A 25869-nucleotide genomic window follows, 5' to 3' on the forward strand; every position below is an offset into this window, starting at 1 on the left:
ATAAAAGAGACTTCAGATACAGTATTAGGGGACCACTAAGGTCTATATAAAAGAGACTTCAGATAGTTACGCTGTTAAACATCCCTCCACTCTCATCTTTCGAAGGACAGGTGAGTATTGTGAACGACACTCCAGTTTCCGCCTGACTTCCTGTTTCTTGTTGCAGACGACAACGGCAGACGCTTAACGTCTCGCGATTTAAAGTCCTCCACAACGAAATACAGTCACTAATTACACCGTTTCGCTGTATTTTAACCGGACCTGTCTGGCCGCAGTTTCTCTGTTGTTTGCAAAACTTTCCTCCGCTCCGTTTGCTAACGTCTAGGTATTTGTTGTGCTAACGGCTAGTTAGCCTACCTGCTAGCGGGAGTTAAAACGAACCACTCAGGATTTTGCCTCCTGGGAAATCTATTGTATATTTTGGTAGCAGTAACGGGCTATCCACTGCTTGCTAAACACAAGCAGGAGCACTTGCATTGTATTTCGACTTGTGAAGGTTTTTAGGTTTTAGGAGAAGGCCTCCATCAACGTTGCTACTAGCTAAACTAGCAAGTTACACGATGCCCCCCCTCAGCTGTTCACCTGGCTGCGACTCGTGCCACCTTTTCAGCCAGAAGATAGTGGAACTTGAAGCCAGAATATCGACTCTCCTCCAGATCAAGGCAAGTGAAGAGTTCCTCGACTCCATTATCATTGGAAGTTCCCCCCCACACACACACTGATGGATGTTTTGATTCCACTGTGCCCTGCAATACTCTCACCCCACCACACACTAATACAACCTCTGTCCCTGCTGTCTCTCCTCGGCTTCTGCCGAGGACCCAGCCAGCTCTGCTGACCAGCTCCCTCCACACCAGCCTGAGCCATGGCGTGTAAGCAAGCACCAGAGCAGGCGGTCAGGACAACGCTCAGCCCCAGCCCAACCCCTACGACTAGAAAACCGCTACAGCATTCTGACGAACGACGAGGAGTTCCCTTCTCTGCCACGTCCCCACGCAGCTCATCCTGGTCCATCCACACAGTCGACGCGCCCATTGAGGGCGGACTCTCCCCCCTCGGACTCATCAATCTCCACGCTGGTCATCGGAAGCTCCATGGTAAGGGACCTCCACATTCCCCCTTTACCCAGCGGTCCCTCCAAGGTCTACTGCTTCCCCGGTGCCAAGGTCCGTGACATCCAGCACAAACTTCCCGGCATCCTCGCCCGCCACTCCAAGGTCGACAACATCATCGTGCATGTGGGCACAAACAACATCAGAGAGAGACGGTCGATAGCACTCCAGGAAGACTTCACCACTCTCATCACCACCCTGATGGGCACAGGTAAGCGGATTGTCATCTCTGGGCCTCTACCTACCTACAGGAAGGGTGCGGAGAGATGGTCCAGACTGTTCTGGCTCCACACCTGGCTGGAACCACTCTGCACTTCCCTGGGCCTTCCCTATGTCGACAACTTCAACTTGTTCTGGGAGATGCCCAACCTGCTGAAGCGTGATGGTCTCCACCCAAACCGACACGGAGCCAGGCTGCTATCTGACAACATAACGACCACACTAACAGAAGGCAAGTATTGACATTATGTTGAAAATATCACAGATTCATGTCCCCAGGTATTGATCCTGATAGCACTATACAAGTGGATGGATCTGAAAATGTTTTCTGTAGGATAACATGTAGTACTAGTATTACTCCAGTAACATGTGGTACTAGTACTATTCCAGTAATTATCAACAACAGACCACACAAAGTGGTGAATAGAGAGGCAACACTTAACAACCTAATTGGAATTAAAACTACCACAGCAATGATAGAAAAGGATAGGAAAATTAGATGTGGATTACTAAATATCAGATCTTTGTCTTCTAAAGCAGTACTGTAAATGAATTGATATCTGATAATCAAATTGATCTATTCTGTCTTACTGAAACCTGGCTGGGCCATGAAGAATATGTTAGTCTAAATGAAGCCACCCCTCCCAGTCATATTAATACTCAAATTCCTAGAGGCTCAGGCCGAGGAGGGGAGTTGCAGCCATATTTGATTCAAGCCTGTTAATTAACCCTAAACCCAAACTAAATTATAACTCTTTTGAAAGCCTTGTTCTTAATCTTCAACATCCAACACGGAAATCAGTACAGCCAATTATATTTGTTGTTGTCTACCGAGCTCCAGGTCCGTATTCTGAATTTTTATCTGAATTCTCAGAGATTTTATCATGTGTAGTCCTTAAATCAGACAAAGTACTTATTGTTGGTGATTTTAATATCCATGTGGACGTTGACAGCAATAGCCTTACTACTGCTTTCAACTCATTACTGGATTCAATCGGTTTCAGTCAGAGTGTGCACAAGGCGACGCACTGTTTTAACCACACCCTCGACCTTGTGCTGGCATATGGTATTGAAATTGAGGATTTAATAATATTTCCGCAGAATCTGGTATTATCAGATTATTTTTTAATTACTTTTGAATTCTTGCTACCTGACCATACTAAACCAGATAGCAGCTTCTACACTAGATGCCTATCTGACAGTGCTATAGCTAAATTTAAGGAAAATATTCCTACAGCATTCCAGTCTATGTCTTGCCTTAACATAACAGAGGACCTCTATGTTAACCTCAGTCCCTCTCAAATTGATACATTTGTAGACGGTGCTACGACTTGCCTACGGACGACCTTAGACTCTGTCGCTCCTCTCAAAAAGAAGACGATAAAAAGGAAATTAGCTCCTTGGTATAACTCCCAAACTCGCAAATTAAAACAAATCACACGAAACATCGAAAGTAAGTGGCGCTCCACCAAAGTGGAGGAATCCCGTTTGGAATGGCAAGACAGTCTGAAAACCTATAGGAAGGCCCTAAGAAAGGCCAGATCAGACTATTACTCATCATTAATAGAAGAAAACAAGAACAACCCAAGGTTTCTTTTCAGCACTGTAGCCAGGCTGACAGATAGCCACAGCTCTACGGAGCCATCTATTCCTCTAGCTCTGAGTAGTGATGACTTCATGAGCTTCTTTAATGATAAAATTATAACAATTAGAGATAAAATTCAACACCTTTTGCCCTTAACTTCTAACAGTTCATCTTTAAATGCAGGACCGCTAGAAAGAACGACGACTCCCGACATATACTTGGACTGCTTTTATCCTATAGACCTTCAACAATTAATGTTAAAGATATCCTCAGCTAGTCTCTTAGACCCCATCCCAACGAGGCTACTCAAAGAAGCGTTACCCGTGGTAAACACTTCATTATTAGATATGATCAACATGTCCTTACTAACAGGTTATGTACCGCAGTCATTTAAAATTGCTGTGATAAAACCTCTTCTGAAAAAACCCACCCTAGATCCTGAGGTCTTAGCAAACTATAGACCTATATCTAACCTTCCCTTTCTATCCAAGATCCTTGAGAAGGTGGTTGCTAATCAGCTATGTGATTTTCTACATAGCAACAGTCTATTTGATGATTTTCAATCAGGATTTAGAAAGAATCATAGCACAGAGACGGCACTGGTGAAAATTACTAACGACCTTCTAACTGCTGCAGACAAAGGACTTGTCTCCATTCTTGTTCTACTAGATCTTAGTGCTGCATTTGACACTATTGACCATACTATCCTGTTACAGAGACTGGAACACTTAGTTGGCATTAAAGGAATCGCACTAAGCTGGTTTAAGTCCTATTTCTCTGAACGATCCCAGTTTGTTAATGTTAATGATAAACCCTCCAAGCACGCTAAAGTTAGCCATGGCGTTCCTCAAGGCTCAGTGCTTGGACCAATTCTATTTTCCTTATATATGCTTCCTCTAGGTAATATTATTAGGAAACACTCGATTAACTATCACTATTACGCAGACGATACCCAATTATATCTGTCAATTAAGCCAGATGAAAGTGGTCAGTTAGCAAGACTTCAAACGTGTATTGAGGATATAAAATCCTGGATGACCCACAATTTCCTGATGTTAAACTCAGACAAAACTGAAGTTATTGTGATAGGACCAACCGCCGAACCGTTTTCGAAAGATATAGTTACTCTGGATGGTATTACCCTGGCCTCCAGCACTACTGTCAGAAATCTAGGAGTTATTTTTGATCAGGATATATCCTTCAACGCCCACTTAAAACAAACCTCAAGAATAGCCTTTTTCCATCTTCGTAACATTGCCAAAATTAGGAATATCCTGTCTCAAAACGATGCTGAAAAACTAGTCCATGCATTCGTTACTTCTAGACTAGATTACTGCAATTCCTTATTATCAGGTTGCCCAAATAAGTCCATTAAGACTCTCCAACTGATCCAGAATGCTGCAGCACGTGTTCTGACGAGAACTAAGAGAAGAGATCATATTTCTCCTGTATTAGCTTCTCTGCATTGGCTTCCAGTGAAATATAGGATTGAATTTAAAATCCTCCTCCTGACTTACAAAGCTCTAAATGGTCAAGCACCATCATACTTAGAAGAGCTCATAGTACCTTATTGTCCCACTAGAGCACTGCGCGCCCCAGAATGCGGGGCTACTTATGGTTCCTAGAGTCTCTGGAAGTAGACTGGGGGCCAGGGCCTTCAGCTATCAGGCTCCAGTATTATGGAACCAGCTCCCAGTCGGGGTTCGAGAGGCAGACACCGTCACCACATTTAGGAGTAAACTGAAAACCCTCCTCTTTGATAAAGCTTATAGTTAGGGACGAGGAGTTGAAGCGCCCACCTAACCCGCCCACTGCTTCTCCTCGTAGTCATCAGTTTTTTTTCTATACTGTATAATTAATAATCGAGCGAGAGTAGAGGGAGGCGGTCCAGTACAGCCCGACCCGGTTGGGGGAGTTCTAGCCCGACCAGGCACCTCTCTTTAACCTGCCTCTCTTAAGTTATGCTATTACAATTTAGACTGCCGGGAGGCTGTTCCTCCCTAAGACACACTGAGCTGCTCTCTCATCTCTACTTGTTACTTTTTGTATGCATCCTGTCCCAGAAATGCTTGTTACTAATCTAGCTCTGGGGAGTTTACTCCCCGGAGTCCTTATGTTTCTTCTTCGCAGAGCTATGCTCTGCGATTCTCTGCATTTCCCGGCTGCATCCTGCTGCGTCCTGCTGCATCCGCAGCCTCCCCCCGTGCTCTGCAGCGCCACGCTACATCCCGCAACGCCCTGCTGTGATGTTCATACGCACAGAGTAGTCAGGATCCGGTATAGGAGACTGCACTACTCAGTATGACACGATGTGCCCTGCTATGACATGAACTTCCACGATAACCTTCAAAGTCAATGTGACTTCTAATGTGACTGTTATCACCACTGTTCATCACGCCCCCAACCGGCCCGTCAGACACCGCCTACCAAGAGTCTGGGTCTGCCGAGGTTTCTTCCTAAAAGGGAGTTTTTTCTTGCCACTGTCGCAATAGCCACTGCTAATGCTTGCTCTTGAGGGAATTACTGTAATTGTTGGGCTTTTGGAATTTATAGAGTGTGGTCTAGACCTACTCTATCTGTAAAGTGTCTCGAGATAACTTTTGTTATGATTTGATACTATAAATAAAATTGAATTGAATTGAATTGAAATTGAATAGATACAGTATTAGGGGACCACTAAGGTCTATATAAAAGAGACTTCTGATACAGTATTAGGGGACCACTAAGATCTATATAAAAGAGACTTCAGATACAGTATTAGGGGACCACTAAGGCCTATATAAAAAGAGACTTCAGATACAGTATTAGTGGACCACTAAGGCCTATATAAAAGAGACTTCAGATACAGTATTAGGGGACCACTAAGGTCTATATAAAAGAGACTTCTGATAAAGTATTAGGGGACCACTAAGGCCTATATAAAAGAGACTTCAGATACAGTATTAGGGGACCACTAAGGTCTATATAAAAGAGACTTCAGATAAAGTATTAGGGGACCACTAAGGTCTATATAAAAGAGACTTCAGATACAGCATTAGGGGACCACTAAGGTCTACAGTGGGGGAAATAAGTATTTGACCCCTTGCTGATTTTGCAGGTTTGCCCACTTACAAAGAATGCAAAAATCTACAATTTTAATCATATGTACATTCTAACAGGGAAAGACAGAATCCCAAAGAAAATTCCAGAAAATCACATCATATGAATTTATTAAAATTGAAAACCATCTGATGAGGAAAAACAAGTATTTGACCCCCTGGACAAACAGCAAGTATTCTGGCTCCTACAAGCCAGTTAGTCTTTCTTTAAGACACAGCCCCAATCCGAACCAATTATCTACATCAAATACACCTGCCTCACCTCGTTACCTGTATAAAAGACACCTGTCAACACCCAAACAACCAAAATCCAACATCACCACCATGGGCAAGACCAAAGAGCTTTCTACGGACATCAGGGACAAGATTGTTGATCTGCACAAGGCTGGGATGGGCTACAAGAGAATCGGAAAGCAACTTGGAGAGAAAAGATCAACTGTCGGTGCAGTTATCAGGAAATGGAAGAAGCACCACACCACCGCCAACCTCCCTCGGTCTGGGCCTCCACACAAGATCTTGCCTCGTGGGGTGTCCCTGATCATGCGAACGGTGAGGAATCATCCCAAAACCACAAGGGGGGAACTGATGAATCAACTGAAGGCAGCTGGGACCACAGTTACAAAAGAAACGGTTGGTAACACACTACGCCGTCATGGATTGAAATCCTGCAGCGCACGCAAGGTCCCCTGCTCAAGAAGAAACATGTACAGGCCCGCATGAAGTTCGCCATTCACCACCTGGACGACTCAGAAGAGGCCTGGAAGAAGGTGATGTGGTCAGATGAGACCAAAATAGAACTTTTTGGCCTCAACTCAACTCGTCGTGTTTGGAGGGCAAAGAACACCGAGTACAACCCAAAGAACACCATCCCCACCGTCAAGCATGGTGGTGGCAACATCATGCTTTGGGGGTGCTTTTCAGCCAAGGGGACGGGACAACTCCATCGTATTGAGGGGAGGATGGACGGGGCCATGTATCGTGGAATTCTGGACCGACATCTCCTTCCCTCAGTGAGAGAGCTGAAGATGGGTCGAGGATGGGTGTTTCAGCACGACAACGACCCTAAGCACACCGCCAAAGCAACAAAAGAGTGGCTGAAGAAGAAGCACATCAAGGTTCTGGAGTGGCCTAGCCAGTCTCCAGACCTGAATCCGATTGAAAATCTTTGGAGGGAGCTTAAAATTCGAGTTGCCAGGCGACAACCTCGGAACCTGAATGATTTGGAGGCTGTCTGCAGGGAGGAGTGGGCCAACATCCCTGCCGAAATGTGCACAAACCTTGTCACCAACTATAAAAACCGTTTGACATCTGTGTTGGCCAATAATGGCTTTTCTACAAAATATTAACATGCTGTTTGTCCAGGGGGTCAAATACTTGTTTTTCCTCATCAGATGGTTATCAATTTTAATAAATTCATATGATGTGATTTTCTGGAATTTTCTTTGGGATTCTTTCACTGTTAGAATGTACATATGATTAAAATTGTAGATTTTTGCATTCTTTGTAAGTGGGCAAACCTGCAAAATCAGCAAGGGGTCAAATACTTATTTCCCCCACTGTATATAAAAGAGACTTCAGATACAGTATTAGGGGACCACTAAGATCTATATAAAAGAGACTTCAGATACAGTATTAGGGGACCACTAAGGCCTATATAAAAAGAGACTTCAGATACAGTATTAGGGGACCACTAAGGCCTATATAAAAGAGAATTCAGATACAGTATTAGGGGACCACTAAGGTCTATATAAAAGAGACTTCAGATACAGCATTAGGGGACCACTAAGATCTATATAAAAGAGACTTCAGATACAGTATTAGGGGACCACTAAGGTCTATATAAAAGAGACTTCAGATACAGTATTAGGGGACCACTAAGGCCTATATAAAAGAGACTTCAGATACAGTATTAGGGGACCACTAAGGCCTATATAAAAAGAGACTTCAGATACAGTATTAGGGGACCACTAAGGCCTATATAAAAGAGACTTCAGATACAGTATTAGGGGACCACTAAGGTCTATATAAAAGAGACTTCAGATACAGTATTAGGGGACCACTAAGATCTATATAAAAGAGACTTCAGATACAGTATTAGGGGACCACTAAGGCCTATATAAAAGAGACTTCAGATACAGTATTAGGGGACCACTAAGATCTATATAAAAGAGACTTCAGATACAGTATTAGGGGACCACTAAGGCCTATATAAAAAGAGACTTCAGATAGAGTATTAGGGGACCACTAAGGCCTATATAAAAGAGACTTCAGATACAGTATTAGGGGACCACTAAGGTCTATATAAAAGAGATGAAACCCACGTTAGAGGCAACATAAACATCGCTGCATGTCACGCTAGTAAACACTAATAACACGTTACACAGCAGGTAGCGTTAGCCTACCGTTAGCTACAGTAAACACTATTAACACGTTACACAGCAGGTAACGTTAGCCTACTGTTAGCCACAGTAGTAACTGGATTAAACACAGCTAAAAAGCTGACAGCCAAACGGTGTAGTGTGAATGTATTTCCAACAACGGGACGTCCAACAGTCTGCTGCTAAAGCTATGAGCTAACAGACACAAACTGGCACTATAGTCACTGCTGTTGTCTGAAAAACAAAACATACGGGACATAATGTTGCGTTTACTGGTAAACTGTGTGAACATTAACAACAACTGTAAACATTGTGACCGGCTTATAATGACCGACTGCTACCTGTTGTGGAATTTTCCTCCCGTTACTCCTCTGTCCTCTGTGACATCCACATCTAGACACTAAGCTCCGCGGTGCAGGGAACAACTCTGATTCTGATTGGCTCACAGAGGCACGTGATCAGAGAGTGGTTTATGGAGCGCTAGAGTGGCTTTGCAAAAACTTTGATAATGAGCGTTGTATGACGCATTTTAAATATCACTCGAACATGCAAATTTGATCGTGGGAAGCCAAAATCGTGATCGTGATTAAAATTCGATTAATTGTGCAGCCCTATTATTTTGCACATTTTTGCATAAATAAAAAAAAAATAAAAAACAGCACATAGTCAACATACCTTCAATACTGAGATACACATCAAGTCTGGTACTGTTGATGTCTGTTGAGAAATAAAATATGAATCATGGTTTATTTTATTAGCTAGGCACATCAGCAATCTCAGAAATAATCTAATCAGGCTTATAGATAATTAAAGATTGGGTAATTAATTGAGCAAACTAAACATAGTACTGATACTTCATCTAATATACATAGCCAGACTGAATACAGCATTTTTTATAATTAGTAAGGTAAAATTATTGGTTGATTACTTAGTCAGCTTACGTTAACTGTCATTAATGACCAATAACCACATCCAAGTAGACATTCCCATATGCATCTGTACACCAAATACACCTAGCAGACATACCTCACCACCATTATGTGTGTACTTACTACACGAAAAATTTAAATTAATATGAAGCTGGATAAAAACACTATTACACAGAATATTACAAGTTACTGTAGAAATATTTACAAATATCATATCACAAATAAAATAATTTATATAATGATCCCATTAAATAAGACTGTAAAGTAAGTTATCCACCACTAATATCTCCTCTCGTTGAACCTCCAGTGAAACTCCACGGACCGCATCACTCACACAAACTATAGCTAAGTTTTATAGATAGAGCAGCCAGACAAGACTGTTACATGTGTTGATTTTTTTTGTCGAGGTGACATAAATAAAGACACTGACTCTGTCGTGTTTCCACAGATACCAACAAGCGCGCATCTCACACTGCATTAAGAACAATATCCAACAAAAAATAAATAATAAATACACCGAACAAGCTTCGTGACGCACTGCTCATGGAAATATAGCGGTACTGTGGCTCAGTTAAGTAGAAGCATTTCAACAGATTTGAAAAATGATTATACCACTTAGCTAGCTGTGGTTTACCAATCCCCTGCATAAATGCGGGAGTGTGTGATTTGTCCAGCCGGAGCGCGGACTGCTCCCCTCCCCCATCTCCCAAAAGAAAACAACTTAACGGTAGCGTTACATCAGTGCCATATGTTACATTCAAAAGGCGAATTTGAAGCTCCAATTAAGCAACTTAAAGACATATTGTTTCTGCAACAAAGAGTAGTGATGTGTGCCACGCACGCGAAACCGTGCCAAGTTCGCTAGCATGATAACAAGCTAGCTAACGTTAGCTGGCTAAACTGCTCAACTACGTTTTCGATACCAAAACACTGACTTAAGCTGACAAACAAACGGGGACCTGAAATGTTAAACAGTCATATAAACATACTCACGTGGCTCCACGTCCACGAATTCCCACTTCAAAATGGCTTATGAATTCCCAAACTGTCCTTTCTGCTCAAAAGTTGCTGTCCTCGTCCTGACCGGTCCTGACCTGTTGGTGTGTTACGTGAAGTAACGTGCGCAAAATCTTCTCTGACGTCACCAACGGAGCTTTCCAAACTTGCTCCCAGTTGCAAGTAAATTTCAATTGATTTTGGCAGGTAATACATTCAACACAATAGTTAAGTAAATATTACTTGGTGTTTTAATTAAAATTTACATATAAAAATGACGATACAAAATTATATATAAATACCAAGTAACACATTAAATAAAGCTAAACATTTTTAAGTAAAACCACTGAAATGATAATTTCTAGTAGAATTTAATTGTGTAATAAATGTAATATTTACAAGGCCAAACAATCATTTTTTTCAGTGCAGATGAAGCACTTATGTGGTGAGAAATTATGTTTGTAGATTAACGACCATGCTAAGAGCATTTGTATGTGGAATTTAGATAAAATTAATGGAATTATTTTTCTATTTTATAATCCCACAAAAGTAAATATTCTAGACCACCAACCTTAGAAAAAATATAGTTAGGTGTAAAATTCCATGTACTGTAGATGTGGGATTTTTTAGAAAATGCTTTATCCAATTTATTTTAAAAGTATTATTAAGGGTTGTAAAATCAAGAAAGTTTAGACCACCACGTTCAAAGGTGTTCATAATAACAGATTTTTTCACATAATGCGTCTTGTTTTTCCAAATAAAAAGTAATTTATCAATGGAATTACAGAGCTTTTTTTTGACAAACAAGGGGATAGCTGCATATGTAAGACGCGATAAACCTTCAGCCTTTGTCAACAATACTCATCCTTTCAAGGATAAATCTCACTGCAGCCATTGATTAAACTTTTTCTTTGTCTTATCACTAATCAAATTAAAGTTTACAGAGCATCTCTCCTCCTTATTTTTCATTATAGTAACCCCTATAAGTATCTTATCTTTGATTGGTATGTTACAAACCTGGGAGGTGTCGCTTTCTTTAAGGGAAAAAAGTTCACACTTCTTCAGATTTAAGTCCAGAAGCTGCGGAAAATAATTCTATTGTTTTGATAGCGATTGGCACTTGGCTGGCATTTTTTTTAAAATAATGTAGTATCATCTGCTAGTTGGGTGAGGATAACTTCTCTTTCTGCAATTGAAATTCCTTTTAAAGCACTATTTTTAATATGGGTGGAAAGAAGTTGTGTACATAAAATGAATAGGTATAGGGAGAGGCAGGGCAGCCCTGCCGGATGCCTCTTTGCAGCTCAAATCTCGGCGATGTCCCATTTTTTACAGCAGAAAATCACCAAAACCAAATTTCTCAATAGTTTGAAATATAAAGTTATGTTCTACTGTGTCAAAGGCTTTATAGAAGTCCAAGAAAAAGATAAAACTATCATCAGGACATAAAAATGAATAATCAATTATATCTAAGACAAGCCGAATATTGCTTGAGATATGTCTTTTTCTCATGAATCCTGATTTCATCAATAATAGGGTCTAAAACATTTTTTAATTGTTTTGCAATAATTGAGGCAAAAATGTTGTAGTCAGTGTTAAGTAATGAAATAGGTCGCCAATTATCAATAAACAGTGGATCCTTTTTGGGTTTGGGGATTAATGTAATTAAGCCTGTCAGTGAAGGAGGTAGAGAACCTTTTTCAACACTTTCTAATATTACTTCAAGTAAGGGAGCTAAATCTTGTGTAAAAGCCTGATGAAACTCTACAGAGAGGACATCAACTCCAGGGGATTTGTTAGTTTTACAATGTTCAATTGCAAATGTGATTTCCTGCAAGGTTATAGGGTCATCGCAGAGTTTCCTATCATCTTGAGAGATTGGTGTGACGATAAGAGGTTTCAAGAATAGTGGTTGATTGATGGCAATATTTCAATTTGTATAAATTTCTATAGAAGTCCGAACAGAAATCAGCTATGCTCTTCGTATTATCAGTTACAGTATTGTTAATATTAGGTTGCTGGATTAAATTGAATTTCCCATGATATCTTTCTAAGCCAAAAAAATAGGCAGAGTTCTGTTCCCTTTCTTCAATCCACCTTTTTCTTGAGCTTATAAAAGGCACCTTTTGCTTTGTTGGAGAAAATCTAATTTAGTTTAAGTTGTTCCAAAATTAAAGTTAGTCTTTCCTCTTCTGATATACTGTATCTGCAGGGTCCTTCTGATACAAAGAAATTATTTTAGAGACCACTCTTTCTTCCTCCAATTAACTATTTTTAGATAAGATACTACCATAATTTCTCAAATATTGGCCAGTTTTAAATTTCAGAAGTTCCCATTTGCTACCAAAAGCATCCTCGGACTTTGCTTTATTCCAAAATTTCAATATTAGTTTTTTTTTATGTCTGATTTTACCACATCATGTTGTAAAAGCGAACTGTTTAGTTTCCAGTAAGTATTTATACATCTTGTAGATCATGTATCATGTCGTGGCAGACTTTGTGAAATCAATAAATATTGTATTGTTGTGCTAAGAATCGATATTGTATCGTGATAAAACATGTGATTTATACCCCTACTACATGTGCACCGAACTAGCATCAGAAAGTCAATGTCAATATTAAGGTTTCTTTTTGCGTGCAGTTGTTTATGATGCAACTATACAAACTGGACAAAGGCCTAGGAGGTTTGCATCTAACAACAAACAAGCTAAATACAAATTGGATGCATCAACAATTAAATGGAGGGCTATAATTGTACAAATTGTATCAGATCTTACAATACTGTAGCCCCCTGCAACCCTTTGGCTCCTGGAGGAGTCATGGTAATAAATTAATGTGTGTGTGTGTGTGTGTGTGTGTGTGTGTGTGTGTGTGTGTGTGTGTGTGTGTTATCCTCACCTGCTGTAAGAAATAACCTGGAAAATACTCTCTCCCCCAATAAAACAAACTGACATTTGGTTTGGGTTTTTTCACTTTATAAAAAGATTCAGTCCACAGTAGTTCAGATTTTGGCACCAACAATATAAAAAAAAAACAAGTTAATCAAAAAAAGTGTACACCCCAATGAAGCATTGAAAAAAATGCATGAATAATAAGGGATAAATTAAAGAAATGAATTAAAAATATAAAAAAAATACAAACATTTATGTAATTAAAATGCATTTCACTTGGAAATAATGGTGAATTTTACAATACATTTTTTAAAATAACTTTTGGTCAGTCAGCGTTTGCTTTATAGATTTCATACATGCTATACCTTATGTACTTTTAAAATAACCACATTACAGATCACAGAATCACATCTAGATGGTGACTCAAATAGCTGTATTAGCCTAATAGCAAGGTCACATGTTTTAATATCAACTCAAAAGAAACAGTGCTTATCTTTTTAAGGAAAGTTTGTTTTGAGTTTCTTGAGATTTAACTTGAAATCTTAGTGACCCATTGCGCACATAAACTCACACTCCTGATTTAGAAATGCATTCTATCATTACCTAAATATTTTCTGAATAGACAGTCACAGTGAGACTCAAAATCATGGGAAATGCAACAGATGTGGCTACAGTCATTAGGGAAGTTTTGTCTCAGTCAAAGGAAGAGAATTGCCATGGAATATTTTTGAAATATTCAAAAAAGTCCCAATGCAACAGTAGAAATACTGGTGGGTGTGTGTGTGTGTGTGTGTGTGTGTGTGTGAGTGTGAGCGAGTGTGTCAAGAGTTTGTGTGTAGGCAGGTTTGAGGGGATCAAGCAGCAGGAATGGTGTCCTTACAGATGTTAAGAATTCATTGAATGAAGAAATCCTTGTTTCTACTGAAGAAGGACCACAACCAACATGAAAAGATGGACAGGTGTTTGAAAAGGCACATGTGTGTGTAGAAAAAAAGTCTTGTTAAGGCACTTTAATTTGGTGAAGGGAAAACCTTTAAGTACAGATCTGATGGCAATGTCTTCTCTATAAAAAAAACAACAACAGGAGAAGGCTTCCTTCTTGAAGTGGTAGTGACGCTGTAGTAGTGACACTTCATCCTCCTGTACTCGTACTCCCCTCTTTTCTAATCTAAGGGGTTGTTAGCGTCTGCAAGCAGCTCCGGCCTCAAACACTCAATCGGACACTGGATGTTCTGGAGAGCAGAGAAGGACAGGGCAAGAAGGGAAGGAAAGAAAGAAAAAAGAAAGAAAGAAAGAAAGAAAGAAAGAAAACAAGATGTTTTGATTTATTAGTTTTGACTGGATTTTTAGCAACATCCTCCACATCAGTGAGAAATTACAGATCACAAAAACTGCTGAATTTAATAATTAATACAGTACTTTTTTAAAGGTGAGTAGATATCGGATATTCAGTTTGTGGAGAACCATCATGCAGTAGCATCAATTGAAGAAAAAGTGAGTGCTTTACTTATGGCCTTCCATTTAGGCATGTTTAGATAAACCAGGTATCTTTAAATGTGAAGGATCAGTGGAAATGATTGAAACTGTCTCCTCCAATTTAAGTTGTTAGAGTATGTATACAGTGGGTTGATTTCTGGGACTAAATAGTAATATCGATGTAATGGGTTTGTTTTATTAGAGAGCAGAACATTAGTAGTAAAACTTATCGTGAGGAGACTGACCAGTTTGCGTAGAGCGTTTTCTCTGTACCGGTCGAAGGCATCTGAATGAACCGGTTGAAGGAGGTCAGCGTCTACATCAGTCGCTCCTCCCGGCCTCCTGCAGTTCTCACAGCGCCAGCCCTAAAGAGGTGGAGGGAGAGATTAATGCTCTTCTGATGGTAGGACACAAATATATACATAAAGCAGTAGTGAATACACACACACACACACACACACAGTGTAACACACCTGTTGTCCTCCATAGCAGGTACAGGTACAGATGGCTCCCAGGTATTCCTTCTGCCACTGGTTTCCAACTTGGTACATTTTACCATCGTCATAACAAGTCGACTCATCTGGAGGGTGAGAGTAACATATTAAAGTGTATTTTTTTAAGAATTCTTTTGGCATTTTTAGGCATTTATTGACAGGACAACTGAATAAATGAAAGGGGAGAGAGAGGGGGAATGACATGCAACAAAGGGCCGTAGGTCAGAGTCGAACCCCGGCCCGCTGCGTCGAGGAGTAAACCTCTATATACGTGCGCCCGCTTTACCAACTGAGCTTTCCGGGCGTCCTTAAAGTGTATTTTAATGTGTTCTCACTTCCTTTCATAATAAATATGAATGGGCAATTGAATTTCCATTAGAAATGATTGAAAGAAGATATATACTTAAAGTGATGGTTTGGAGTAATTTACCCTAGGGTCCTTTGCACCATGACCTCGAGCCAAACACCCCCCCAGAAGCTTTTTTCACCTGGGTCTAACATTGGGCGAGTTAGCGTAGAGTAGGGTTAGCCACTGAATAGCTTAGCGCAGGGGCTAATGGACCCACATTTGTATCTCGTAAATGACCCCACTAATAATGCCCGAAATCATACCAAAGGTCTACACTAGTACAAATAGGTTATGTACTCATAAAACGATGGATTGGAAAGTTTGTAAGTACACCAGAAGTTTATGAACACTTGCCTGCTCTCTTCTGCTCTCTGCTGTTGCTGCTGCTGCTACCTGCAGTTAGATGAGTGCTTAGGGCCGTCTACAAATTACTACACCGAAAAGAGATGCAAAAAAAATATTTATTAATTTAATGATTAAATAAGGTAATGTCTCCAAACTTACCTCAATTATTACTTGTCTCCTGCTAGTTATACTACAGCACTTACTTTAAAAAATAAGTTAAATTAAAAAATATTTTTGTTGCATCTCTTTTCGGTGTTGTAATTTGTAGACGTCCCTAAGCACTCATCTCACAGCAGCAACAACAACAGAGAGCAGAAGCCAGCAGGCAAGTGTTATTTACATAAACTTCTGGTGTACTTACAAACTTTCCAATCCATCGTTTTATGAGTGCATAACCTATATATACTAGTGTAGACCTTTATTATTATTTCGGGCATTATTAGTGGGGTCATTTAAGAGATACAAAGGTGGGTCCGTTAGCCCCTGCGCTAAGCTATTCAGCGGCTAACGCTACTCTACGCTAACTCGCCCAATGTTAGACCCAGGTGTAAAAAGCTTCTGGGGGGGTGTTTGGCTCGATGTCATGGTGCAAAGGACCCTATGGTGAAATTACTCCGAACCATCACTTTAACAGAATCAGCCTGTATCAATACTGCAAGCCTGACGTCTCAATGAGTGTGTGTGTGTGTGTGTGTATGTGTATGTGTATGTGTATGTGTGTGTGTGTGTGTGTGAGATATACTTACGGGGTTCACATTTGAATTCTCCCTTGCCATTTCCCAGGCAGGTGCAGCTCATCATGTGACCGTTTTCAGCCTGGCGATCCCACTTCTCGCCGACGCGGTAGTTATTATTGTTGTCATGACACCACTCTGAAGTAGGGAGGAGAAATAGTAATAGAGAGAGAGAGAGAGAGAGAGAGAGAGAGAGAGAGAATAAAGGCAGTGAGGATGGCATGGAGAAGGAAGAAGGTTGGTTTGAGAGCAAAGGGTGAGAGTGTGGAGGAAGGAGTATGAGGTGGATATGTGGGGGCAGTTCATTAGTTGATGTAGAGAGCAGCCACACAAATTCCAAAAGGTCAAACTTTTCCTCTTTACGCTGCAGATAAAGAATTACAGCATTCACAGAAACGGGTTTTCACACAGCTAAATTCACTGTAAAACGAGCATAAAACATTTGGATTTCAAACTACATGTGATCACATCCTTTAAATTTGACAGAGGCTGAGCGAGCTTTACTTTTTCGCAGTTGAATCGTCTCACTGAGGACACACACATAGACATTCAGAGAATGAAATGATGATTGGTGATCTCAGTTTCTGGTATCGTAAGGTTAGCTACATGGACAATACAAACAACTGAGACCGACACTGGTCAGTTAGCTTAGCTTTCTGCTGTCTGTGCCGTTTTCACAGTATACAGAGGCAGAGCATCTAACAACATGGGCAGACTACAGACACACTCAAATATAGTAAGGAAATAATCATCTTTATGATGATATCAAAATATATTACACTATATACAATTGATCTTCACACAAATGCAAAGGCTGCCCATGCTGTAATTGTATTAGCGTGTGTTGCAACACATAGAACTGCATAATTCTATGGCATTCTGTAGCTAAGGAATTTATAAAGTATAGGATGTCAAATGTATTCATTGTCTTTTTTGTCTATCTATTTGTTTTATTATTTTCCTGTTATAAATTCCTCTTGAGTAAATCACATGCGTTTTTGCAAAGCATGCTGGTATGGGGTTATTAAGCCACTCACTGGATGAATCACACCTAAAATGGCCACTGCCCAGCCCCAGGCAGCGGCACCACAGCTTGAAGCCAGTCTCAGACATGCGCTCCCACTCTGAGCCCACCTCATGGTAGGTCTGTGTGAATGTGTCGTAACACACGTCCTGGTTGGTGGAAATGGGGATGTCACCTGGAACTAAGGGATCATGGAAGAAACGCATGTTTAGAATAGAATGGTACTGACATGATACACACAATCTACCTTTTGATTTGAATGCTGCGTTCATCAAATTGTCCATATTTAAACATTGTTTAAAACATTTATTACAGTCTTTCCCGAAGATGTATACGATTAAAGCTATAGTGTGTACTTTCTGTCTCCCCCATGAGGAATTCTAAATAATGACAACAAAACTGTCGGTGCGTCCACACGATACAAGCCTTCCGTGATCACGCACAGCCCCCACCCCTCCCCCACGCAGTTGCTAGCAGCCAAGGAGGCCACGGAGGATTCAAAAAACATGATGGACTATTCAGAAGAGGTAATTATCATCACTCGAGTTTCTGCGCGCAAAAGTCGCCGGACGCCACAATCTTGTGAACACAGCCATACTGAGAAATCCAGAGAGAGTTGTGTGGAGCTAAGAGTCTTAATTAGCTTTGTAGCAACTCATTTGGCAACGGCTTGAATGTAACAGACGTTCATTAATATCAAAAAAGTACGCACTAAAGCTTTAACTCATCTTTATGTACAAATGTGCTACACAGGAATGCATATTAAACTTTATTGTGGTGAGAGAGAACAATTCTCCCAGCACACTTTGTCAGTTGGGACTACTGTACCAGCGTTGCCAACGGTTACAACTTCCTCCAAAACCTTCTCTTTAGACCCGCCCCTCATGGCCTCTACAACGACGTTATAGGACGCCCCGGATGTCAATCCAATCAGTGTGGCACTGTTGGAGGTGCCAGGAAGACGCATCTATATGGAGGGAGAGAAAGTTAACAAGCAGTTCTTACTTCTCCAGCAGTACATATGTGTGTGTGACTTTGTTGGTGTATATACCTGAAAGCCCCCCTCCTCCAGGTGTGTAATAGGATTACAGGACACCTCATACTCTGAAGTATGAGGAAGGCCAGACCAGGAGATGGTCGTGAATGTCTGTGCTTCTTGGGGCAACTCGGTTTCGTTGTCAGGGAAACCAAATGCAAGACCCGGCAGGGGACCCTCGCTCACCTACAGGATCAAACATACAGTTTAGAGATAATGTGAGGTCACAAGATCACCAAATATTTCACATATACACGTTTATGTTAAATATGAAAGAATTGGCTGCTAATGTAAAAAGCAACCCTGGTGTTTAGCTTCTGGTCAAGTTTTATATTTATTAATAAGACAAAGATCCAGCATGTACTAAAACTACATATCTTAACCATACATATTTGTTAAACTAAGACTGATGAGTTGAAGTTAGGCATTACTAAACAGTGATTTCAGATCATCAGAGACTCATTTATTTAAACCACAGTTTCATGTGGCCTGTTTGTTAATAGCTGCAATCCTGAACTTAAGATAATATAAATCTAAATTATAGTGGATAAATATAACATGTTTTACAACAGTATTCAAATATTATGAGCTACAGATCATAACAGATCATTTAAGTCTCAACACACCTTGACCAAGGGTACTCTGTTTCCATCAGGGCCTGCAACAGGAATATAGATCAGAGGTTCTCTGAGAGTTGGTCTCTGGCCTTCTCTTGGTCCACTGAAGGGGCCATGAAGTCCGTTATTAGGGCCTAGGCTCTGGTACTCAGTATAGATGTGCTGGCCCTGCTGGCCTGGTTGGTTTTGGCCACTAGTGCCAGACAAGTGAACATGGTTGGTGTCAAAACTGGACACAGAAAGAGAGAAGGATAAAGAAAGAAAAGGAACAGGAGATCCAAATGGAAAGAATAAAAAGCAGGAGATGCAAATGGGGAAAAAGAATGAACAAAAAAAAAAAGAGAAAAAACGTTAAGTTTAAAAGCACCAATTGACTGCACATACATTTTATGCGTCTGCGTTTCAGCATGGTTATGCAGGTTCTTACATCTTGTCATTGAAGGACTCTGGAACATCCAGGATGTCAGTGGTTGGCCGATGAACAGGAAGCTGTGGCAGCTCGGGAACCAATAGCTGATGATCTGGAGCTGGCTCTGATTGGACAAGAGGCATATGTATGTTAGCTGTTAGAAGCAAGCAGGGCAAAGACAATGGGCAGATCCACTAGCTTAACTTTTAGCAAGTAAAAACACAAGACGGTTGTGTTTCCACTGTGCTGCTTACAAAACAGGTAACTCATTAACCAGCCTGTCTCTAATAATGCAATACACAAAGAAAAATGTTCCAAGCAGTTATCTAATTATTTTCAATAGGAAAACCAAAATATAGTGATGATTTGAAGGGTGAAAATGCAGCTGATGGATCCATAGGAAAACCAAAATATAGTGATGATTTGAAGGGTGAAAATGCAGCTGATGGATCCATACAAGCCCAGACACAGACTGAGGTAGTAAAGTTATAGTTGGGACCTGGTTGGGTGTGTAGAGCAGTTTTTGGTGGATTTAATCAAAATGGGATGTTTGAATGGTTTGCTGAATAGTGTTGACTGGCTAACGCAATGCTATTATGAAACACAGATAATCATGGTTAGAGATAGAAGAATATAAATGACAATCAATGTCTAGGGCTGCTGTAATTCTACATTAGCAGCAGTTAGACAAGAAAGCCAGCAGAGGGCAGCAGAGCATAGCTCTCAAACACATGGCTTACACATAGTTTAAAACAAGATGAAGAAAAAGAATAATCAGACCAAGTTCTCTCCTTGAGTGGAGAAATTAGATTACCTCACCATAGTAGTGCAATTATTGGCACAATTAATGAAAGTGTGTAATATAAAAACAGCCCACAATGTTGTATTTTATAGTTTTATGATCACTTTGTGGAAAATGAATAGCAGATAGTTTTATTATTCTACTGCATCAGTTGTATGTAATACTTCAGGAATTCAAACTCTAAGCTGCAGAGATTATCATCTTTGCAAGAGAAATGACCAATGCTCTGTTTCTCGAAAATGACAGCTGAATGTCTTTTGACGCTGTCACAATGTCTTACATATTTTCAATATAGGAGCAATCTTTACTTTAAGAAAATAAGTCAAAGTTAAAGAAATAAAATTTGCACAGGCCATTCATGCTTGCAAGTGGATGATGGGTGTACTCACGTGTTCTGGCTTTGCCCACAAGAGGTGTGCTTCTCAAAGCATTCTGCAGCGCGACAATCTTAATGACATACTCTGTTCCTGGTTTCAGACCTATGACCAAGCACAAGAAGTACACAAAACGTTATATATGATATTGTTATTTGCCACATGTTTTTTAAATCATTTGTATTTGCATGTATGTTCTATTTGCCTGAGTACAGTAAATCTCATGCTCCACACTCACCATTAACAATGGCGTAGCGCTGGCCTGCATGGGGTCTGGGGGTAACCTCTCGAGGCAAACCCCCGGCCTCCTCATAGGTGACATAATACCCAGTAACGCCTGGACTGCGTGATGGCTCCCAGGTGAAAGAGATGCTGTTAGGGTTCAGGGAGGTGAAGCGGATATTGGTGGGCGGGATGACCACCGGTTTGGCTGGAAGAGACAGACAAGTAAGTAAAAACTCAACTACATGTTATGTTGTGCATGCATACTAGCTACACCTTTACTGAAGAAATAATATTACATCTGCATGTAACTAAAACACTGATTTGTATGTATTGACTTGTGTCCATTCAGCACTATGTAAGTAGGGGGCATTTTATATTTACAAATTATAGCGAATCTGAAAATATAAAAATGCCAGTTTGGGATATTTTTATTTAATATTTTAAGCGGTACTATTGGCTTGACCGACACTGTAGGATTGAGCTGAATAGTTACCTGTGGCGGCAGTGAGTGTGAGAGGTGCACTGCGTCCGTTTCCTTTCAGTGTATAGATGTTGATCTTGTAGGTGGTGCCTGGCTCCAGACCTGAAGTGGAGACACAATGACAGCTTAGTGAGGGGTTATGTGCTTTTTTTTTTAAGTAATCCTAAGTATCTGATGTTATGATTTAATTATACTATATGCAACTTTACATTATTCTTACAGTAAATGCATGTACATTCTCATATCTGTGTACCTGTAATAGTGAATGAGCGTGAGTCAGAGCCAATGGTCCTTTGAATGGGTGTGTAGCCTGTAGAAGAGGTGGTGGGTGTGGCCTCAACCAGGAAGCCAGAGATGGTTTCTGTCTTGGAGCGCCAGGTCAGGGTGATGGAAGAGTCGTTAACGTCAGAGATACGAACACGACGAGGGGGGCTGATATCTTGAGGTAGATGAGGACAGAGAGAGTAAGTAAGGATGAGAAGGAACAAACCCAGTTGTGAGAGCGTATGCATCTTTTAATAACGGGATCAACGCAAGAAGAGCTTTTTGCACAACACAAGAACTATCTGTAACAACTTGTTACTTTAACAAAAATGCCATCTCTCTGTTTTATGTATTAAATCAATGCATTCATTTGTCAGAATTTCACAATTCACGAGTTACAAACTCACTCTCCAGAGTAGTGACCTCTCCTTGGACTGGCCTGCTGGTCAGAGAGTTTTTCAAAGCATAAACATGGACTTCATAGGCAGTTGCAACCTAAGGGAGATAGAGAAAAAGAGACGTCACGGTGTTGCCAGTTACCACAGGACTGAGTTTAGGTATACTAGCTGCAACTACTATCATAACTAAGCATGTGTACCCACAGGTATCAGTCTGCCTATGTATTATTTCCTTTTTGTAATCAGTGAGCAATGCACAATTATTCTTAGTTCTGCTATTGTTGCAAGGTAATGGAGTTTCAAGAAGGGACAGAATTCACTGTGATGGACCTCTCTGCAAGTCCATTTTCATACTCTAATAACATTAAATGGAAACCAATGGGTATCTGAAAGGAAGATAAACAACCTTAAAACTAGTTTAAAATTGCTGTTAATGTAGAAGGTCAGGTTATGCAAAACACTCACTTCTAACTTCTCTTCAAGAGACAAATACAAACAGAGTCCTTCATTCAGACTCACAGACCCACACTCACCATGAGTCCAGAGATGTGTGCCTGTGTGGCGTCTGGGGCCACGTTGATCTCCTTGGTTGGACCGCTCTTGTTCTTTGGGTTCACCACCACACGGTAGCCTGTGAGGCCCGTTAGGCCAGTTAGTCGGTTTTCCTGACCCGGCACAGCCCAGCGCATAGTGAACGAGGTAGGACCAACTTGGGAGAACTGGAGGTTGGTGGGGGGGAGATGGGGGGGGGGACAGAAAAAATACAGTTCGAGGAAGACCGTATTGAGTTTTGACAGAGGGAGGTGCTCATCGAATACTGTCAAGTCCGAAATAAAGGATTTCACACCAAATTAATTTTCGGTTTGGTTTTGGAAATTTTTGTTGTATCACATTTTTACCTCACATAAATAATAGAATATAATATATAACATCTAGAACTAATCTCATTGTATACCTGTAGCTTGTGTCCCGACCAGCGGTGTGCTGGCCGTGTCGTCATGCACTGCGATGACTTTCACAGTGTATTCAGTGCCAGGTTGCAGACCATAGATGGTAGTAGACTCAGCATCTCCTCGGGGAGCAGGGCGCAGCTCTCTCTCACCCTCCTCCGGACTTGAATACAAGACCCGGTAAGATGTGACAATTCCCTCAGGACTGTCCCAGGTGATCCGCAGTGAGGTGGAGTCGATGTCTGAGAAGGTCAGGTCCTTGGGACGGTCTACATCTAAAAGGGTGATGAGAGCGGACAGAAGGGTGGCAAGGTAGTGGGGTTGAAGAAGTAGGGGGAGAGGTCACGAGGTTGTTTTTCGATGTGTGAAAAACAGACATTTCACAAATATCTCTCTACAAAGTGTATACCCTTACTTGTCAAAGCATTCACCACCAGTGGGGAGCTCTCTCCATGTTGTCCAAGTGCATATACACTCAGAACGTACTCTACAGTGGGCATCAATCCTGAGAAAGTGATCTCTGTCTGGTCTGGAAAAGAGAAGGAAAAGGATATAAAAACAGGGAAGAAAAAGAAACATTAGTTTCCTAAACTGAAAGCCAGAACACGTTTATAGCTCAAGCTTTAAAATACTGACAAAACACTACATACTGGAAGCTTTAGCCAAACAACATACCTGGAGCCACCACCTCAGTGAAAGACTGTCCCTGTCCATTTCTGGGGACCCCAGTCACCCTGTATCCCTTGATTGGGCCCTGGGCAGGGCTCCACTTCACTGTGACACTGTTGTCATTTACTTCCATCACCTCCATTTCGGAGGGAGAGTCAACACCTAAGAGGATGGAGAGATGAAGAGGAGAACGTTGTGAATTGAAACATGAAGAGGTTGGAATAATCACTAAAAATAGGTGACTCTGTTTGGTCTCTAGGTGTGTGTGTGTGTGTGTGTGTGTGTGTGTGTGTGTACCTGTCTTGTGCATGACATAGATTGGAGTGCTGGAAGCGGGGCTGTCTCCTCTACCAGTCACAGCATAGACGGTGATAGTGTAGTCAGTACCAGGCTTCAGGTTATTGATTGTGGCAGTGGACTGAGAGCCAGGCACTGTGAACTCCTTAGGATTACTGTGACCTCCTGGATGAAGAATGATCGTGTGGTACATTTTAGAGAAAGCAATATCTTAATACTCAATAGACTGATCATAGAGTTACAGGAATCTCCACAATAAATAAACACTGTATGGACTACAGAAAGGGAAAATGCATTCATAAAAAAACATTTCCTGGCCCCAAAACAAAATCAAATGATTATTTCAAGCCATTATTACTAACTCACCGGACTCTCCATGAGTGATCCTGTAGTAGCGCACAGTGACCGGTGGGGCATCCCAGCGGACGGTGATGCTGGTAGGGCTGGAGTCTAGCACTTCCAGGTCTGTGGGAGCATCAGAGACTAGAGAGAGAGTGAAGAGCCAGACACAAAAACATAAGTAAACAACATGATGATGATAAAATGGTGAGTAATCAATCAAGTATTAAATTAGGATTTTCATACTTGTTTTCTGTTTCCCACTGAGCGGCAGGCTTTCTTGGGTCCCGCTCACTGCGTAGATGTTGACCAAGTACTCAGTGTCTGCAGTGAGTCCTGTCAGGGTGAAGTGGTTCCTGGACGGGGGAAGCCTCTCGTCCTTGGCTCTCCCGCCGCTGACCATCTGGTAACGCATACGGTAACCGGTGATTTTGCTCTGGGGAGCAAGCCAGTGGATGGTAAAGGAGTTGGTGAAGATCTCAGAGAAACGCAGGCCAACTGGTGAATCCAGAGCTGAAGACATGTTGGGAAATACGGCAAAACATTTTTTGGTAAAAGATCAACATTAATATGATCTGTGCCCGGAAAAGAACCTATTTCTGGCCTGACCCTGGACCCTGTTGTTAAATTAGGCTCACCTGTTTTCTGGGTGCCAACGAGGGGCGAGCTCTCTCTATGCTCATACACACACACCACGCTCACCAGATACTCTGTGTTGGGCAGCAAGTCTGGGGACAGTGAAAGAGCCATAAATACAAATGCAGTTGTTTGTGCGTCTGTGCGTTTAGTATTATTTGAATTTGCTTTAACTTACGATTTAGCACCACGCTGTTACTGCCTCCTGCGCTGACTTCTGTAGTGTCATCTTCATCGTCAATGGGATGATACCTGAATAATAAGGATACCAACATAAGATCAGTGTGTCCTAAAGAGGACATCTGAATCAGAAAAAAATTAATACTGAGCTTTAAAAACATTTTGCGTTTTCCTCGTACCTGACGAGGAAGCTGTTGATGTCAGCGGTGTGGGGGACACGGGGAGCGACCCAGGTGACTTCCATGCTGTCTGGACCAACCTGGCCAAAGCCCAAATCAGTGGGTGCTGGTACAGCTATTGAAAAGAGATAGCAGCTTGATTCAGAATGTATTCAAAAAGGGACATTTATAAGAGTTGTTATTGCTCAAGTGAAGGTGGCCAGAGAATTGTTATAATTCTATAGAAAGAGTGAGGAGGCTAATAAAAGGAGTCAAAAGATATGAGGAAAGACAAACGAGAAAATAATGTTATGACTAAAAGAGAAAAATATTCCATCTACTTGAGGGAAGAGTCTGTGTTATGTGTGTGTCAGTGTAAATCCGTCTAAAGTTTTACAACATCT

At 41.1% G+C, this 25869-nt stretch overlaps 1 protein-coding gene across 3 annotated transcripts in view; it reads right to left on the reverse strand.

Moving 5' to 3' along the window:
- Window positions 1–13270: 13270 nt before the first annotated feature.
- The window catches only part of fn1a (fibronectin 1a), a 34927-nt gene continuing 22328 nt past the window's right edge, over window positions 13271–25869 (reverse strand). For 2 of the 3 annotated variants that reach the window (XM_028590350.1, XM_028590349.1), the window contains exons 26-35: window positions 25487–25601; window positions 25306–25379; window positions 25130–25219; window positions 24738–25004; window positions 24519–24635; window positions 24153–24317; window positions 23862–24017; window positions 23602–23715; window positions 23192–23461; window positions 22806–22980 (exon numbers count right to left, since the gene is read on the reverse strand). In XM_028590350.1, coding sequence (XP_028446151.1) covers window positions 22889–22980; window positions 23192–23461; window positions 23602–23715; window positions 23862–24017; window positions 24153–24317; window positions 24519–24635; window positions 24738–25004; window positions 25130–25219; window positions 25306–25379; window positions 25487–25601 — 1460 coding nt within the window. In that variant the 3' untranslated portion in view covers window positions 22806–22888. Of the gene's footprint in view, window positions 14441–14929; window positions 15050–15157; window positions 15265–16618; window positions 16745–17643; window positions 17812–18458; window positions 18598–18681; window positions 18853–19292; window positions 19513–19710; window positions 19817–20883; window positions 20974–21106; window positions 21299–21586; window positions 21677–21827; window positions 22014–22245; window positions 22334–22769; window positions 22981–23182; window positions 23462–23601; window positions 23716–23861; window positions 24018–24152; window positions 24318–24518; window positions 24636–24737; window positions 25005–25129; window positions 25220–25305; window positions 25380–25486; window positions 25602–25869 lie in introns of those variants that run through there. The other variant, XM_028590351.1, reaches the window with a different exon arrangement.

Source organism: Perca flavescens, chromosome 11 (genome assembly GCF_004354835.1).
Source record: "Perca flavescens isolate YP-PL-M2 chromosome 11, PFLA_1.0, whole genome shotgun sequence".
NCBI lineage: Eukaryota > Metazoa > Chordata > Actinopteri > Perciformes > Percidae > Perca > Perca flavescens.